Raw genomic sequence first — 19,492 nt, 5'->3', positions numbered from 1 at the left:
GCGGCAAGGCCTTCAAGTACAAGCACCACCTCAAGGAACACTTCCGCATCCACAGCGGTGAGCCGGCTTCTCCTTCCTCCCTCCGCAGGTTTCTTCACTCCGACTCCTTCATCCTGGATCCTTCTCTCTCAGTCCTTCTCTCTGAATCATTCTCTCTGAATCCTTCTCTCTGAATCCCTCTCTTTGAGGCCTTCCCTCTGGCTCCTGCTCAACGGGCCCTCCCTCGGAGTCCTTCCCTCCTGGGTTCAACCATTGTGGATTTTCGTGAGGAGCTCACAGATCCTGGAGAGGTCTGGACGCGGTCCCATCGGTGAACTTTGCAGGTTGGCGAGGATCCATCGGCTGGGTCACGTAGCTCCACGTGCCCGGTGCGCCAACATCGCCACTGGCGAAACAAAGACGGGCGGGCGGGCTGCGGTGAGCCGTCCACCGCCTCGTGTGCCGTGCCGGCCTTCACAGGCTTGCCCCTACGGTCCCGTGAAGGCTACGCGGGGGACCTTTGTGTGTGTCTCGTGCAGGCGAGAAGCCCTACGAATGTCCTCACTGCAAGAAGCGATTCTCCCACTCCGGCTCCTACAGCTCCCACATCAGCAGCATGAAGTGCGTCGGGCAGACCGTGCCAAACGGTCGCGCCCGCACCGACACCGCCGCCGCTGCCGTCACCGCCGCCGCCACCACCACCACCACCGCCATCTCGACCACCGCCTGCAGCGTCGCCGACGACGACGGCGCCGCCGCCGCCGCCGCCCTCGTCCAAGTTGCTCACAACGGCGTCGCGCCAGCGCCCGTCGGTTCGGCACCCGCCATCGCCCCCGTCGTGTCCGCGCTGCCGCCCAAACCTCTAGCCGGCGCCGGCAACGCGACGTCGGCGCCGCCGCCGCCGCCGCCGCCGCCGCCGCTTCTCAAATCGCCGCCGCCCAAGACCCAGCCACCCCAGGCGCCGCCGGCGCCGCAGCCGCCGGGCCTGCGCCTGGTGTGGCCGGCGCCCGGCGGCGGCGCGGCGGGGCCGCCCGGCGCGTTCTGCCGGCAGATGGCGCCGATAACCGTCTCGGTGGCGTCGGTGGTGTCGGCCCCTTCGGTGGGAAATCGATTTCCTCCGCCGGTGCTGGCGCTGCCGGCGCCGCTACCCATAATGTCGCGCGCCCCCACGCTGCCCCCGCTGCCCTCGGTGTCGCAGCCGATTCAGCAGCAGCAGCAGCAGCAGCAGCAGGTGTCCACCATCAGCATCCAGGCGCTGCCCATGAGCGCGGCGGGCGCCAGTTTGAGTTCGCCGCACCCCGTCACCGTCACCACCCACACCATCCCGATGCACCCTCACTCCCAGCTCACGTTCTCGCTGCCCATCAAGTTCCAGGACGTGCCCGGCAGCGGCGGCGGCGGCGGCGGCGGCGGCGGCAAGCTCCTCCCCGAGGTGCTGAAGCTCGACGGCTGCCTGCTGCTGCCGCAGGACGTGGTGGGCAACCTCGTCGGCCTGCCCGGGCCCTTCCTCGCCGGCGCCACCGCCATGCAGGTGCCGCAGGGCGTGCTCGTCGACCCGGGCCTGCTGGGCCTGCGCGGGCTGTTCGGGCGTGAGTTCGACGGCACCCACGAGGTCGTCAGGATGGTGTCGCTCCCGCAGCAGCAGCAGCAGCAGCAGCAGCAGCAGCAGCTGGCGCCGCCGCCGCCGCCGCCGCTGCAGCCGCGACCGGCGCCGTTCCTGCCGCTCGACGACGTCGCTCTGCAGGTGCTGGCGGCGCCCGTTCCACGGCCGGCGCCGGGAGGTGGCTCCGCCGGCGTGCTCCCGGGGCTCCGGCACGGTCCGGGCGAGGAGGAGACGGCGGCGCCGCCGCCGCCGCCTCCGCCGCCGCTGGTGCTCAAGCCGGACTCGGATCCGGAACGGCGCTCGAAGAGCGGCGCCGGCGACTCGCCCGGCCGGCCGAGGACTAAGGACGCCGGTACCGGGGGCGCGGCGCCGGTACCGGCAGCTGCGCCGGCCGAGCGGGAGGGCGGCCCCGACCGCAGCATCTCGGACCTGGTGGGCCTCATCAGGGACCTGCTGGCGGTGCTGAAGGCGCTCAACTCGAAGCTGAGCGGCGAGGACGTGTCCAAGCTGGTGCCGTTCCCCGCGCACTTCCTCAACAACGGCGGCGGCAACGGCGGCACCGGCTGGACGGAGGTGCACAAGCTGTCGAGCTTCATCGCGCGGCTGCTGGAGCAGGTGCGCGCCGACTCGGCCGGCGAGCCCGCCGGCGCCGTGCCGGCGGGCTGCTGCTGCGAGGCCTCGGTCCGCGCCAGCGCCGGCAGCTGCGCCATCGAGGGCTGCGCCAAGCCCGTGGCGCCGGCGCAGCCCGAGCGGCGAGACGGCTTCAAGAGGCTCCTGGCGGAACTGGACGCGGCGGGCGCCGTCGTCGTCGGCGAAGGAGACGGCGCCGGCGGCGACGCGGGCGAGCAGCCGCTGGACCTCACCGTGCCGCGCGTCAAGCGGATGAAGTTGGAGCCGGAGTTACCGCAGGACGGCGGCGGCGGCGGCGGCGGCGACGGTCGCGCCGACGACGAGGAGACGGCACCCGACGACGGCGAAACAGCCGGTGGCGGCGGCGCCGTCGACCGGAGCTGCGCGGCGCAGGCGGAGGAGCTTGCCGACCCCGACGATTTGGCGGCGGCGCCGCCGAACGCCGGCCGGCCGGCCGCGGCGGCGGCACCGCCGCCGCCCGCTCCCGCCGCCGGCGCCGTGGTGTCGATCGCCGAACCGACGGGCTTCAACCTCACGCTGCTGGAGTCGGCGCCGCTCATCGTGACGTTCCTGCCGGGGCCGGCCGGCTTCGTGGAGGGCATCCCCATGCAGGCGACGGCGCTGTCGCGGCCCGGCGTGCCGCAGGGCGTGACGACGGTGACCTACAGCTGCGCCCCGGCGCTCGCCGCCAGCGGCCGGCCCGCGACGGAATCGGCAGGATTTGACGTGAGACCCCGCGCGGCACGAACACGGCCAGAGCGAAATCGATTCGTTCTTCCCCACCGTGCGGTTCAGTTGGCGTGATTAAGGATCACAGTTTGGTTAAAGAATCAATTCATTTTTAAAATATTTTGTATTAAAAAAAAATCCCAAACCACGAATTGCGCTGTGGGAACGAGAATCCGCGAGGAACTCTCTCCGTCGCGTATCATGGGCCCTCTTTGCCAGTATCAAAGTATGAAAGATAAGAGTAGGTTTTACCATTAAGATGTTCAAACACCAAATAGATTAAACCTTTTGCAAGGAATCAAGTTGCTGCATTAACCACACACAGTACTTGTAGTGATGTCATGGTTGTCGATGGTTTGCGGTGACGTCATGTGTTGGAGTGATTTGTTTAAATTTTGATTTAAAGCTTTCGTGACTGCAGGGATTCATATTCTTGGTTCTTTCGGTAAAGTCACGTAGAAGGGAAATAAAATAATAAAAATATAAAACAATAAAATTCTCACGACGTTTCGACTGCAACACAAGCAATCATCATCACTTGCTGTGGTTTTCACACCTGATGATGATGATGATTGCTTTGTGTTGCAGTCGAAACGTCGTGAGAATTTTACTGTTTTATATTTTTATTATTTTATTGTTTCCCTTCTACGTGGTGACTTTACCGAACGAACCAAGAATATGAACGCGGCGCTGACACGTGTGGCATTGTCCCTGTGCTGTTCACCTTTTGGCGTTGTTCTCTGGTCTGACACTGGTGGTGACACTGGGCCACGAAGACGGCATCTGGCTCTGGTGTAGGCCCAATCAGTTTCAAAGCCAAATGCCCGTGGATTATTGTCAGAGCCGCGTTCGTTTGCGTGTTTGCCACGAAGACCGTGTGTGGTTAATGCTTTACCCGATCCCTTGCAAAAGGTTTATATTCGTCGTTTGACCATATTAACACGTTAGCATAGCCACCTTCGTGCACTCGCCGTGTCGAAGGCCCGGCGATCTTGCATTGACATGCTAATTCTTGCCTGGCAGCCCTCTGATTGGTGGAAAGCCCACCACCGCCGCGGTCGCTGCCCACCGCTTGCATTGGCGTTGGCTGCTGACATTTGGGCCAAGCCCATTTCAAACCTTTATAAGCAGTCGTCTTTAGAAGCTCAAACCTCCCCCCCCCAACCCCCCACTTTTCCTGAAGACGTCCACTTGCGCCGCGATCGAAACGTCCATATTTTTTTGTTATTTTTTTTCTGTCTACGTGGCTTTACCGAAAGAACCAAAGAATATCCACATTGACACAACCCCCTCTCTGATTGCCACTAAAGGGTAAAAACCCATGATAGCTTTTCATTCTCTCCTCCGTGCTGGAGAACGGAGCCGAGGAAGCGGATGTCACGGAGCCACCTCTGGGATTGCCTGCTTCGAGTGGCTCCTTGCTTCCGCGGGGTAGAGAACAGAGGGAGGCGCTTCCCCAACGGGGATAGCCAAAGCGATTATTTTTCGTTCAATGTAAATATCTTGCGTTGTGTTACTAACGGAGGCCTGGCGCGCCGCGCAAACGGCGAGGTGGGTGACGAGTCAGAATTTGCGCGGGATTCTGGGTTTAAGGCAGCCGGGGGGGGGGGGGGGGGGGGGCGGGAGAAGGAGGGGGCTCGCCGGCCACACCGAGCGGGGAACCACGAGCGAGGTGCACGCCAAGCCGAGAGCCGAGGAGATTCTGCCACGTAAAGGGTGGCACCATGTTTAACGCGACGTTTTTTGTTGTTCATTGTTATCCGATAATTATTGGTGACCAGGCCAGGCTGAGACCAACAACTCCCTGTGAGCTTGAGAATCCCGGTTTAATCACGAACTCTGTCTGCGTGAATCTATACCGTGGCCGTCGCCTGAGGAGGCTCGCTGTTGGTGTAATTTCCGGCGAAACGTCACGGTCCTCGGAATTGTAAACGTCGTAGTGGGTTAGTTTAACGCGTAGGCTTTCGCGACCAACATTATTCATGATGAGAGTTTTTGGGTTAGATCGCATTATTTGTAAATGTGTCGTAACCCTCCACCACCCGACACGGCCAATCAGCAAACAAAAAAAAATCGGGCAATTTGCCCGATGATGCTGGATGTATTTACCAGCGAAACGTCGTACTAAAAAACTGTAAATGTCGTGGCTTCACTCTTCAGCACACCGGTGGGCTAAAGTAGTGAACTATTTTTGTCTTTTGTCAACGTGACACTTTTTTTGCCGATTGGCCGTGTCGGGTGGTGGAGGGTTACGACACATTTCTAAATAACGCGATCTAACCCAAAAAGGTTTATCATGAGCTGTAGTGGGTTTTTCTCCCCGACACACAACCGGTTAGTGCTGTGCTAGTACCGAATTGGCCACGTTCTGTTTACGTAACACTAAACTTACTAATTGGCTGTGTCGGGCGGTGGCGGGTTTAACGACGCATTTATATGTTCGCAATTTAACTCAAAAACCCTTATTGTGGATGATATTTGGTCGCGAAAGCCTCCTACATTTTCTTTGGGTCTTTCGGTAAAGTCACCTAGACAGGTTAAAAAAATAACAAAAAACTACGACGTTCCGATCGCAACACAAGCGGTCGTCATCACCTGGAGAAAAAAAGCCCCCCTTTTTTCTCAACATGATGACGGACGCTTGTGTTGCGATCGAAACATCGCAAGAAGTTTTTTGTAATTTATTTGATCCTATCTACGTGACTACCGAAAGACCCAAAGAATATGAATTCCTGCAGTCACGAAAGCTTTAAGTCAAGAGCCTCCTACATGTTAAACCATGAGAGTCTATGTTTCTATTTGAATGTCTATGGGTCTCTATGTAGGTCTATGGGTCTCTTTGTAGGTCTACGGGTCTCCATGTAGGTCTGTGGGTCTCTATGTAGGTCTGTGGGTCTCTATGTGGGTCTATGAGTCTCTATGTAGGTCTATGGGTCTCTATGTGGGTCTATGAGTCTCTATGTAGGTCTACGGGTCTCTATGTGGGTCTATGAGTCTCTATGTGGGTCTATGAGTCTCTATGTAGGTCTATGGGTCTCTATGTAGGTCTACGGGTCTCTGCATAGGTCTACGGGTCTCTATGTAGGTCTACGGGTCTCTATGTAGGTCTACGGGTCTCTATGTAGGTCTATGGGTCTCTATGTAGGTCTACGGGTCTCTATGTAGGTCTATGGGTCTCTATGTAGGTCTACGGGTCTCTACGTAGGTCTACGGGTCTTTATGTAGGTCTACGGGTCTCTACGTAGGTCTACGGGTCTCTATGTGGGTTTATGGGTCTCTATGTAGGTCTATGGGTCTCTATGTAGGTCTACGGGTCTCTATGTAGGTCTACAGGTCTCTATGTAGGTCTACGGGTCTCTATGTAGGTCTACGGGTCTCTATGTAGGTCTACGAGTCTCTATGTGGGTTTATGAGTCTCTATGTAGGTCTATGGGTCTCTATGTAGGTCTACGGGTCTCTATGTAGGTCTACGGGTCTCTATGTAGGTCTACGAGTCTCTATGTAGGTCTACGGTTCTGTATGTTAGTTATTGGTGACTGGTCTGGGAGCATCAACTCACTACACTCAAGAACCCCGTTTAATCGCAGGTTTATGAAACCTGGGTTCGAACCCAGGCTCTCCGCCATGCCGCCTCAGCGCTCTTGACCACCGAGCCATCTGCCCACCTCCGTCATCATTGATTGCGTCTCAGCGCGTGCGTGCGTGCTCACGCTGTGCCTTTGCCTCTGTACGCCGATGTATCTGCGACGAATATATATTTGTGCCGGCGGTGGGCCTTGCGAAGCCCGGCTCCGCGTGGGCCGCACGCGGAGTGGAGGCGGTTTCACGGGGGGGGGCGTGATCTTTGTGCTTGCGGGCGCGGGAAATGTTCCTCAGGCCGAGGATGGCGCGGCCTCCGGACCGGACGAGCTCACGGATTCGGATTCGGGCGGTGGAACTCGCCTGCTGGGGCGACTGGGCGCCCTCGGAGCGGGAAGCATCGGCGGCGGCGGGGCCCTGCCGCTGGCGGGCGCCGCGGGGGGCGCCGTGGTGGGGGGGCTGGTGGGGGGCCTGGTGGGGGGCGTGGCGGGGGGCCTGGCGGGGGGCGAGGCGCACGGATTCCCGTGCGATCTGTGCGACAAAACCTTCCAGAAGAGCAGCTCGCTGCTGAGACACAAGTACGAGCACACAGGTAACGAGGCCACGGGCCGTCACCCCACGGGCCGTCACTTCGTCATCGTCTCCGTCATGTCCATCACGTCACGGGTCATGACATCATCATCTCCATCACGTCACGGTTCACGTGGAAATTCATAGCGGCCAAATACTCTAAACGCCTGATGTCAATTCTTATTGTGGAGGGGAAAAACCAGAGGACCTAGAGAACAACCCACGTGGCCAAGGAGGTAATATGTAACCTTCAAATATACAGCAGCGGGCGTGAGGTTCGGGACCGAACCCACGACCTCCTGTACACCAGGCGAGGGAGTTAACATCTCCTAGCCACCGTGGCGCCCTTAATCACAATCGGGAAGATGACGGATAACGAGAGGGCCGGTAACGGGGCAACGGCGCCGCGGGCAGCGAGGCAACGGTCGACGGGAACCGCTGCCTCGTCGCTCGGGAGGAGACGACGGAACAACTCGCGCCCCCTCAAAACCCGCCGCACCTTCGTGCGTTCGCCCCCCCCGCCCCTGCCCCCCCCCCCCCCCCGAGCAGGTAAGCGGCCGCACGAGTGCCAGGTGTGCGCCAAGGCCTTCAAGCACAAGCACCACCTGATCGAGCACTCGCGGCTGCACTCGGGTGAGAAGCCGTACCGCTGCGACCGCTGCGGCAAGCGCTTCTCGCACTCGGGCTCCTACTCGCAGCACATGAACCACCGCTACTCCTACTGCAACCGCGACGGCGGCGGCGGCGGCGGCGGCGGCGCCGACGGCCTCGCCGCCGCGGGCGCCGTGGCCGCCGGCGACGCCGGCGACGCCGGCATCGCCGTGGGGACGCCCCAGAGTCTCGCCGCGCCCGGCGACGTCGCCGTGATGCTTCTGCACAACGGGGCCGGCCTGGGTAACGAGGTGGATGACGAAGAGGACGTGGAGGACGAGGAGGAGGAGGATGATGAGGAGGAGGAGGAGGAGGAAGAAGAGGATGAGGAGGAGGAGGAGGGAATTTACTTAGAGGATGTTGGCACTTGCACGTCGATCAAGGTGGAGGTGAAGAGCGAAGAGGTGGTGAGAGATGAGGTGAGCGGGGAGGCGAGCGGTCGGGTCGAGCCATCATCGTGGGCGACGGTGGAGGGAGGAGCCGTGGTGCCCTGGATGGGGGAGGGCGCCTGGAACGGCGGACAGGCGGAGGCAGCGGCTGGTGAGGCTTATGGCGGAGGAGGGGAAAGAGGAGACGGAGGAGGTGGAAGAGGTGGAGACGCAGGAGGTGTGCGGGGAGAAGCGTCGCTGGAACTGGGAGAGGAGGAACGCGCATTTGGAGTGGAGCGGGGACTGCGGCGGGCACAGGGAGTTGGGGATGAACGGGAAGTCGATGGGGGAGTGGAGGGGGGGGACCTCTTGGAGGAACCCAAAGAGCTGGGAGAGGAGGAGGGGGAGGAGGGGGAGCAGCTGGGACGAGCGGCAGCGGCAGGAGCAGCGGCAGGCGATGAAGATTCACATCTAATGGACACGTCACAGATGGAGACGCCTGGAGCGGGACGCCCCCGGACTGAAGAAGACGACAACGACGACGGCGACGAGGCGGCGGAGGAGGTGGAGGAGTTCCCGCGGGAGGATCACCCTCCGACCGACGACGGCGTGATGGTGACGATCGTTCCGGACGAGCCGGGAGAAGAGCTCGGCGCCATCGTCGCCCGCGGCGGCGACGCCGCGGGCGACGCCACGCCGGCCGACGACGACGCCGACTTCATCAAGCTCCTCCTCACTGCCGCGGCCGCCACCACCGCCTCGGAGCACCCGGCCATCCGGGGGGAGCACCATGACGAGGAGGAGGAGGAGGAGGGTGTTCTCGTAGTCATCGAAGAGGAGGAGGCGGAGGAACTGGAAGAGGCGATCCATGCGGGTGGAGACCCGGGGAGCCCGCCGATCTCCCACGAGGAGGAGGAGGAGGAGGAGGAGCGGGAGGGGCAGATGGAGGAGCAGAAGGAGGAGGTGGAGATGGAGGAGGAGGAGGCGGCTGTGGGTGGAGAGGAGGGCGCCGATGAGGCGGAAGCAGAGACCCTCATCGGCGGGGTTGCCCGAGCGGGAACAAGCGCCGTGCCCCCGTGAACGCCGGCGGCGATCGCAGCGGCGATGGTCGCGGCGATTCTCGTCGTGGCACTGTGCACGGTGGGCGAGAGCTTCCAACCCCAGCGCCGGCTCCTGGCCCTTGCCTCGCTTGCCACCGGCAACACCGCCACGCCGCACACCCCCCCCCCCTCCGTGCCACTCCCGACGATGCCTCCTGCTCCTCCTGCTCCTGATCCTCCTCCTGCTCCTCCGGCGACGTCGCGCGCCATCGCCGTGTCCTCGCCCTCCGTTTGTTATCGCGGTCTGTCGTCTGTAGAGAGAGCCGTGGGGGGGGGGGAGGGTCTGGTGCGAACCGACGGACACGACCGCGAGGTTTCCTCCTCTCCCCGCGTTCGCTCTGCGCCGTGAGCTCAATCGTTGAGAGCCCCCCCCCTCTCCTCCCTCCCTGCCGCTCTCCTCCTGCAGTCCGAGTCCGGTCCACGGTCACCACGTGCCCCCCTGCCCCCCCCCCCCCACTACTAACAGTCACCAGACGCCCTGGCCGCGAACCGAGTCACCACCAACTCCTGACCGCCCGGCAGGGGGTGAGGCCGTGGCCACGCAGACCGTGGGCCCGGAGGCGGCAGTGCAGTAAGCGGGTTGCAGTGTCCGGGACGGGGAGACCCATCACCCCCCCCCCCTGCTCCTCCTCCTGCTCCTCCTCCTCCTCCTGCTCCTCCTCCTGCTCCTGCTCCTCCTCCTCCTCCCGCTCCTCGTATGCATGGCGAAGATTTCCGCGGGATTCTCCGCGCGCGTGCAAACAACAAATGTTGTTCCGTCTTTTCCCCTTTTTTTTTAAACAAAACAAAAACATTCATCGGGCAAGAAAGAAATCCTCCCTGACAACGTCGTGAGAGCCTAGCGAGGCACTGCCCCTGGGCTCAAATGAAGGATGTATTATTATTGTTGTTGTTGTTATATGAGTATTACGGTAACCTTAGAGTGCACGTTTAATCCCGGTAAAAACGCCGCGCTCAACGACCCTCGATGAGGTTTACCCCCCCCCCCCACCCATGGCGTGCATCGTCCGTATATTTTTTAACCGAGATGACCCCGATACTGTTAAGACGATGTTCGATGACGATGATGTAGATGACGATGTAGCTGTAGGGTAGTCGCAGGACTCGACGTGAGATCTTCACTGCTTTTACCCAAAAGAAAGCCATTCTGCTCAGGAAACTGCCTCCCTCTGAACCCCTTGACCCCTGACCCCTGACCCCCCCCCACCCCAGGTCCAGTAGCTGTGTGCACTCGGGGTCGCGACCACATCGTGGTCTGAGCGGAGCGGAACAAACTTGGGCGATTGTGGATGTTCGGGGCGTTCATCTCCCGCCGTGTAGCAATCTCTGTGTCTACTCTGGAGAGAGGTGATGATGGTTATGAGGATGGCTGATGATGGATGAAATTGATGATGAAGGGCGATGTTGGCTGATGATGATCATGGTGATGGATGATGATGATGGTAGATTATGGATGATGATGATGATGATGATTGATATTGGATGACGCTGGTGGTGGTGGTTGGCTTGGAGCTCGTTTCAAGCGACCTATAAATCTCAACGTCTTCTCTTCTGTCAACAGCTGCCGGATAGGGGAGTGGGGTGGCAGTTATTGGTAGCCGGCACCTCTTCGCTCGGAGGAGGTGGCACCACAGCTGACGGCGTGCCCTCGCGACACACACACTTCCCCGTTCCCCATCCACGCCACGTGTGTGCGTGCGTGCGCGGACTGCACTTGCCCCAAACAGCCTGCGTAGCCCGTACGGGGGATCTTTGTCTCTGCGTCAGCGGTAGTGTAAGCGGTCGACGCGTCCCGCTACGAACCCCGGCGACCCGCGTTCGATTCCCGCTCAGGGCCAAACACCCGGTGACGAGTATCTGAATCTGTTCTGGGCCTCTCCTAGGTCGACGCAGCCTCAAATGAGTACCTGGTGCGGTGTGTAAAGCGTCGCTGCCGGGGAGACAAAAGGCGGCCGGGCGTGGCGCTGGCGACCCACCTCCTCCGCGTGTCGTGCCCGCCTTCCTATGCGCTCGCTAAACGGCGCCCTTGCTCCAGCAGTCTGTTGAGGCTACGCGTGGGATATTTGTCCTTGTGTCAGAAACTGAAGGAGGAGTTGTCAGGGGCCAGTGTCTGTGCGTCTGGTTTTCAATCAGTTCCGCTTCCGTTGCAATTGTTTTTAGCAAGTGAGCATTGCTGCTCAGTGTCGTTGAGACGTCCAGTTGCGTTCAGAAAAGTGCACCCAGTGAATACACAGCGACTCGCATCACGAGCAGTGGAACACGTGAGTGCAAGTGCGCGTGCATCTGTGGACTTGTGTGTGTGTGTGTGGGGGGGGGGGGAGCGGTGGCGCAGCGGTTAGCGCTACGCTGCGCTACGAACCCGGTGATCCGAGTTCGATTCCCGCTCGCGGCCCAACACCGGTGACGATTATCTGAGCCGGTCAAAGGCCTCCCCTAGGTCGACTCAGCTTCAAATGAGTACCTGGGTGCGGTGTGTGAATATCGCCACTGGGGAGACAAAGGCGGTCGAGCGTGGTGCTGGCCACCCACCCCCTCGTGTGCCGTGCCGGCCTTCGTAGGTGCTCCTCGCTAACAGCACTTGCCCCAACAGTTTGTTAAGGCTATACTGGGGGGCCTTTGTCTTTGTGTGTATCTATGGGGAGCGGTGGCGCAGCGGTTAGCGCACTGCGCTACGAACCCGGAGACCCGAGTTCGATTCCCACTCACGGCCAACATCGGTGGCAAATATCTGAACCAGTTGTAGGCTTCCCCTAGGTCGACTCGGCCTCAAATGAGTACCCGGTGCGATATGTAATGAACTTCACCGCGAGGGAGACAAAGGCGGCCGGGCGTGGCGCTGGCCACCCACCCCCTCGTGCGCCGTGCTCCTCGCTAACAGCACTTGCCCCTACAGTCTGTTAAAGGTACACGGTGGGGGTCGTTGTCTTCGTGTGCATATGTGTGTGTGTGTTTGTGCCATTCGTCCCGGAGGGTAGCCTCCGTGCCATCGCTCTTGTTGGCGTGGCCGCGTTTGTTGACGTCCGAGGTGGCACTGCGAGAGGTCCCCGTTGCCTCGAGCGCTCTCCCGGCCTGTCCGAGCACGGGACCCGCGTGTGTCCCTCCCCCGTCTGTCCCCAAATATCCCTGTCTCTCTCCATGTCCCTCCTTGTCCCTGTCTCTCCTTCTGTCTCCCTCTCTCTGTAGCTCCGTCTCTCTCTCTGTCTCTCCATGTCCGTCTCTCCCTGTCTCTCCCTCTGTCTCCATGTCTCTGTAGCTTCGTCTCTGCCCCCCGTATGAGCGTCTTCACAGACACGTGTCCGCTATGAGCCAAACCTGTTCCTGTTGCCGCGATTACTACAGTATTATTATATTACTACAGTATTTCTCGTATGAATTATGATTATTGCAGTATTATCTTTATTATTTAAGGATTTAAGTGGGCCATATTCGTACAGTATTGCTGTAAAAGTGTTTTAAGGGCGCTGAGAGAGAGAGAGACGCCGACGCCGCCGCCAAAAATTAGCGAGCGTGGTGAATTTCGTTGGGGGGAATTAATGAATCGACCTGTGTGGAGTCGCGTTGCGTTTTAGCGAGCCTCGATCTAACCTGAACTCTTCGCTCATGACTTCGATGCTAATGACCGACGCGTAATAATCGCGGAGCGTCCGGTGGCGAGGAATGTAAGTAACCAAACACAGCGGACAATTCGTCTCCCCCTCCTGTGTGTGTCTCTCCTCCTGAAGCGTCAAAGTGTTTTTCTGCTCATCCCATCAGCCACAAGATTCTGGGGGGGGGGGGGGGGGGGCGGGTGGGGGGTGGGGGTGCATCTATCTTATCACACAAAAAAACTCTGGACCGGTTTCAGCCAAACGATGTCTCATCAGCAAGCAGCAGCAGCACGCTCAGGCTTTGCTTGAACCAATGCCGGTGAACTGCCCAGATGTGTGTTGGCAAGGACCGGTTTTGACATTCAGTGTCTCATCAGCAGCACGCTCAGGCTTTGCTTGAACCAGTCCTGGTGAACTGCCCAGATGTTTCTTTGGCAAGGACCCTCTCTGTTAGACGGCGGGTCCGAGCGGGACACCGAACTGGGTGCTGGCACGCTAACGCAAAACAATAATCGAGTGTCGTTGTAGAGAATACTAAACTAAACTATTCAACTGATGGTTTTTTTTTTTACCAGGTGAGGCCCCACTGAGCTGTGTATGTCTTTTTTAGAAGTGACCTGCCCAAAAATGACAGCCAGGCGAAGTGGTGGTTTATCGTCATCACGTGGACATTTATAGCGGCAGCCAAACACTCTAAACGCGTGGTGATGCCGATTCTCAATGTGGAGGGAAAACCCGGAGGACCCCGGAGAAAAATCCACGCGACCACGGGGAGAGAGAGACACGAAGACTCCAAATATACAGCAGCAGGCGTCAGGGTCGGGATCGAAGCCACGACTTCCTGCACACCAGGCGAGGTAGTTAACATCTCCTAACCACCGTGATGATGATGAGAGAGAGAGACACGCAAACTCCAAATATACAGTAGCAGGCGTCAGGGTCGGGACCGAACCCACGACCTCCTGCATACCAGGCGAGGTAGTTAACATCTCCTAGCCACCGTGATGATGATGATGATGAGAGAGAGACACGCAAACTCCAAATATACAGCAGCAGGCGTCAGGGTCGGGACCGAACCCACGACCTCCTGTACACCAGGCGAGGTAGTTAACATCTCCCCACCACCGTGGCGCCCGCGTGCAATGCGGGCGTCCCCTGACGTCAGCTACGGGAGAGATTTTTTTTTTAAAAACGTCTCTGCAACGTTACCAGCCGCGACGGACTGAACGTGCGAGGCCTCGTCGGGTGCGACAGCTGAGCGACAGCTGATGATCAAAACAGCGTCGGGAGCCCCCTTCGGTTCCTCGTCACCCCCCCCTGCCCCCGTGATTGGCTGCCGGTTTTTTGCCAAACAGCAGCCAATCAGAGATGCCAAAATGCATTTTTTAAAATTCAAACGGCGGGGGGGGGGGGGGTGTCCGTTCTTACCCCCCCCTCCTGCTGAAGTGGTTCACTCCAGACTCCCTGGCGATCACAATGGACCGGTCCGTCCACAGCTCCACCTCTCAAGTCCCACGTTTGTCCGTGGTTGTCCGTCTTGTCTATCCGCTGGGGATCTGCCATCGTGCGTCGTTTGGCTGTCCAACCCTCTGCATGTCCCGCTAGTTAGAACTATGAACTATTTTTTTTATTTTACCAGGTAAGGCCCCACTGAGCTGCTGTGTCCATCTTTTTCAGAAGCGACCTGGCCATCACAGATGACGGCTCAACAAAGTGATGGCTTACCGTGTGCAAATTTACAGGAGCCAAATACTCTAAATGCCCCATTCTAAATGTGGAGGGAAAAAATCCACGCGACCACGGGAATAATATGTAAACTTCAAATATATAGCGGGCGTGAGGGTCGGGATCGAACCCACGGCCTCCTTCCTGTGTACCAGGCGAGGTAGTTAACATCTCCTAGCCACCTTGATAATGAGAGAGACACACACACAAACTCCAAATATACTCCAAACCCCGCCGTGGGCAAGTTGAAAAAAATAAATCGCCCCTCTCTCCCGAACGCGATCAGAGCGGCTAAGATGCACGCGGCGACAGTGTGACTATGAGCAGCGAGCCGTGGGATCGCTGACCCCCGGTACGACTGAGGGTCCGGGTGTGCGTCCGATGCGATGTTACCTTCTAGCATTCAAGTATTATTCAAGCGGACTACATTTTATTAACGCGCGACCCGATTGCGTTGGACGTGGCGACCTGCAACCTCGGTTCCAGCGGAACCCAAAAAAGTTTCCGGTGCGCCGCGCTGAAAGCAGTTGACGCGCGCAGGGAAGCGGTGGCGAGGCCCCCGGATGGCTTTCACCGTGACGACCTCTTGACCTCCAAAAAAAATGAGGCCGGTTTTCAGTGAATTTTCTTGGGTGCGTTGGGTTTTTTTTTCCCTTTCTCTCGCAGCAGCAGCAAAAATAAAATAAAACAACCACCGCATACGACGGCATTGTTTTAGGCTTTTAAATGATAAACTTTGCACCACCGTGTTTGAATTCCTTTATCGGTGGTTGTCAAGAGTCACTTGACCTTTGAACAAGCCATGGACGAACGGTTCGATCTTGGACGAAGCGTAGGTGGGAACGACGTCGACATTCGAGGTAAATTTTCGATCAGGGCTTAATTTCTCACGGGATATTTTCTAGGCCCCCCCCCCAAATCCCATCCCATTCTCTCGCACCCCCTCTCCCCCCCCCCCTCCCCCTGGTGCCATTCCAGAAACCTGGCAGGGGGAAATTTTCTGGAGCTCAGCCCTGGACAGCTCCGAGTGAAATTGAGCCCTGGTGTTTTAACAATCAATCAGGAGTTTTAACCGGAGCAGTTGTTACTTCAACGCTAACCGGAACCATGTGTGTAGCCTGTAGCCTCGTCTGTTTTTATTATTATAGTTGGTTAATGTTCGCGATGGTTTTATCACAGAGTAGTTTGTGTGATGTTAAGATTGTTTTTTTGCCAGTGGGGCTTCTGCGATAGGAGGTCACGGATCGCCAACTCCACCACCGTGGGCACGCAAACCATCACCAGTCGCGTCACCACCACCACCACCACTATCACCACCATCATTAGTACAAACATCACCACCATCACCACTCCCATCACCTTCAGCAGCAGCAGCAGCACCACCATCGCTGCCTATAAAACACCATCACGGGCACCAACCACCAGTACCGCCACGACCAACCAACAGCGGCCACGTTCATCGCTTGCTCGGTACTTGGACGGGTGACCACCAGGGCTTGCCAGGGGTCGTAGGCTCGGGGTTACCAGGTGACAACCGGGACCTGGCGCAGCAGTGTCACCACCTATCTTCTAATGCTCGCTGGGTTTCCTCCAGGGCCCCGGCGGTTGTCCTCTCACAGGAAGCCAAACTCTCAACTGAAAAGCAATTCGCCAAATATCCCAAGGTAGCAGCAGTACCCTCATTTAAAAAAAAATTGTCTTTTGAGATTCATTGAAAGCTGTCTTGGACAAAAAAAAAATTGGCACCATTATTTGGTATCATAATCGCCACCTCATGGTCCTAACCGCATCAGTGGTTTCCTGCATGGTTGGCACGGTATAAAAATAAATGATGATGGTGATGAGAGGTGGTGATGCCACCACGAGTTTGTGACGAGGGTGGTAGTGGTGGTGGTGGCGGCGGCTGCGGTGTGGATCAGCGTGCGTTCGGTTCGCGAAGAGGTCGATGGAAGGGGAATCTTGGAAGCGCAGGGCGGGCGGGGGGGGGGGGCGGGGCAGGTGGGGGGGGGGCGGTGTGGTTTGGTTGATAATCATAAACCATGCAAAGCGTTGCCCTCTGCCTCCACTCCGCCAGCGCCACTTCATTTTGCCATAACACGCGGCCGTCATTGCCGCGTCGACGGTTCTTCGCAGTGTGCGCCAACGTGATAGACGTGCGGACGTGCGTTCGACTTCTTTCGCGCCGTACGTAGCCAACTGTGGTAATCGGAGGTGCCGGGGATAGGCGGAGGAGGGGGGGGGGAGGACGACGAACTAACACGCACGAAGTTTTTTTTTTAAATGTCCCGACGTTTCGATCCGCGTTGTTACGGAAGCTGCCGGAACAACGCGAGGATCATGAACGATCATCACGCGACACCCCGGTCATCCCAGCAGCAGCGGCAGCGGCTTCTGTGGCTGAGCCATCGAACAAAGGCGGCGGTCACCGCATCATCGCGCGGCGCTTTCAGATGCGCCGCTTCTACGGCCGTCTGGAACGCTCTTCCCTTGCCGATGTTAGGAAGCCGCTGGGAGCTGCGCGCTTTTAAATCACCATCTGGGTTGACAAACTCACCTCTTTAGAACTCATATTCTTAGCTCCTTCGGTAAAGTCACGTTGAAGGGAAACCATAAAATAATAAAATATATATAAAACAACAAAAATTCTCACGACGTTTCGACCATAAACGGTCGTCATCAGGTGTGAAAACCCAACGGCAAGAAACATTTGAACTCCTTTCACGTGTTTAGTCTGCGGCCCTTCTTCACCCCGCACCTCCGATAACCATTAGCACGGTTGGCTACGTACGGTGCCGAAAGAAAGTTGGACGCACGTGTGTACACACAGCGCGGCGACATCTCTCCCGCTCGCCCTCCCAGGGACGCGGTGGTCACAACCACGGCCGTGGCCACGTGGGCACCACCGGAGCGAGAGGGCCTCCGACAGGCGAAGCGCCGATCGCCGTGGTGGTGGTGGTGGTCACCGACACCCCCGGGGACCCCACGGACGATCCTTGAGTCTACCCCCCCCCCCGTGGAAGTGGGGGGGGGGCAGAATGTCACGTGGGGTGGGGGTGGTGCGGTCCGGTGGTGGGGGGCTCTCCCCTATGCACGAGTGACAATAATAAAGTGGTTATCTGTGGGGGAGGCTACCCCTCGTCTGTGGGGGGAGGGGGGAGTACCCCCTCGTCTGTGGGGGGGTACCCCCTCGTCTGTGGGGGGGGGGGAGTCTCGTCTGTTGTGGGGGTACCCCCTCGTCTGTGGGGGGGGGGTCTCGTCTGTTGTGGGTACCCCCTCGTCTGTGGGGTCCCCCTTCTCGTCTGTGCCACCCCTCCCTCGTCTGTGTTGGGGTGGGGGGGGAGGCTCGTCTGTGCCCCCCCTCCCCCAGGTGTATCGCCCGCGCCGGTGGCTCTGCCCCCCCCTCCCCGCTCTGCCTCCTTCCCCACGTGGGGTGCGCGGGCCGTCCGTGTGGACGACTTCGCGGCAGGGCCACGCGTGGGTCACGATGTCCACCCTCTGTGTCTCCTCTCGTGCTCTCGAGTCGCAGTGTTCAGCGAGAGAGAAAATCTAGCCCGGCGTTCTTAGTTCGTCGTGTTAATTTCTCTCTCTCTCTCGCTCTCGTCTGTCTACACCGAGTGCGTTACTGCACAGTAAAGTACTTTAAGTTCGCTAGCCTCATTCTCGTACGCAGTTTTGTCCGCCGTGTACCTTCAAGAGACGAAACGGTGTTCGATTATTATATTTTTTTGTACTATTACGTTTCGAATTGTCTCGTGCGTATGTGTGTTTGTGTGTTTTTTAAAGTACAATATACGGAATGGTAATTTCTCCTGAACGTTCATGTATTTATTTTACCGTGTGTGTGTGTGTGTACACCACGTGTGCGTGCACACCACGTGTGTATACAGCCAGTGTTGTGTGTGCACCACGTGTGTGTGTGTACACCACGTGTGTGTGTGTGTACAGGCAGTGTTGTGTGTACACCACGTGTGTGTACACCACGTGTGTGTATACAGCCAGTGTTGTGTGTGCACCACGTGTGTGTGTACACCACGTGTGTGTGTACAGGCAGTGTTGTGTGTACACCACGTGTGTATGTGTACACCACGTGTGTGTGTACACCACGTGTGTGTACACCACGTGTGTGTGTATACAGCCAGTGTTGTGTGTACACCACGTGTGTGTGTACACCACGTGTGTGTGTACACCACGTGTGTGTATACAGCCAGTGTTGTGTGTACACCACGTGTGTGTGTACACCACGTGTGTGTGTACACCACGTGTGTGTGTGTACACCACGTGTGTGTGTGTACACCACGTGTGTGTGTATACAGCCAGTGTTGTGTGTACACCACGTGTGTGTGTGTACACCACGTGTGTGTGTGTACAGGCAGTGTTGTGTGTACACCACGTGTGTGTGTGTACACCACGTGTGTGTGTGTACACCACGTGTGTGTGTATACAGCCAGTGTTGTGTGTACACCACGTGTGTGTGTATACAGCCAGTGTTGTGTGTACACCACGTGTGTGTATACAGCCAGTGTTGTGTGTACACCACGTGTGTGTGTGTGTACAGCCAGTGTTGTGTGTACACCACGTGTGTGTGTGTGTACAGCCAGTGTTGTGTGTACACCACGTGTGTGTGTGTATACAGCCAGTGTTGTGTGTACACCACGTGTGTGTGTGTATACAGCCAGTGTTGTGTGTACACCACGTGTGTGTGTGTGTACAGCCAGTGTTGTGTGTACACCACGTGTGTGTGTGTGTGTACAGCCAGTGTTGTGTGTGTGTACACCACGTGTGTGTGTGTGTACAGCCAGTGTTGTCGATTTGTCGTTGCGCAGTACAACTACGGCAGGTGAAATGTGATGGTGTAGGGGTTGGTTGTGGGGGGTGGGGGCTCTTAATTGGTCTGTAAATTGGGGGTGGGGGCTCTTAATTGGTCTGTAAATTGGGGGTGGGGGCTCTTAATTGGTCTGTAAATTGGGGGTG

At 58.2% G+C, this 19,492-nt stretch overlaps 1 protein-coding gene across 1 annotated transcript in view; it reads left to right on the top strand.

Moving 5' to 3' along the window:
- The window catches only part of LOC116954665 (uncharacterized), an 88,506-nt gene extending 70,178 nt beyond the window's left edge, over positions 1 to 18,328 (top strand). The window contains exons 7-10 of the mRNA XM_076052428.1: positions 1 to 57; positions 519 to 2,938; positions 6,818 to 7,112; positions 7,640 to 18,328. The exon at positions 1 to 57 is cut by the window's left edge and continues 37 nt beyond it. Coding sequence (XP_075908543.1) covers positions 1 to 57; positions 519 to 2,938; positions 6,818 to 7,112; positions 7,640 to 9,189 — 4,322 coding nt within the window. The 3' untranslated portion in view covers positions 9,190 to 18,328. The remainder of the gene's footprint in view (positions 58 to 518; positions 2,939 to 6,817; positions 7,113 to 7,639) is intronic.
- Positions 18,329 to 19,492: the final 1,164 nt, after the last annotated feature.

The sequence above is a fragment of the Petromyzon marinus genome, chromosome 56 (genome assembly GCF_048934315.1).
Source record: "Petromyzon marinus isolate PM22_M1 ecotype Great Lakes invasive population chromosome 56, UKy_Petmar_22M1.pri1.0, whole genome shotgun sequence".
In the NCBI taxonomy this organism is placed as follows: domain Eukaryota; kingdom Metazoa; phylum Chordata; class Hyperoartia; order Petromyzontiformes; family Petromyzontidae; genus Petromyzon; species Petromyzon marinus.
Note: the sequence above shows the minus strand (reverse complement) of the source record. Positions and strands in the feature narration are given on the sequence as shown.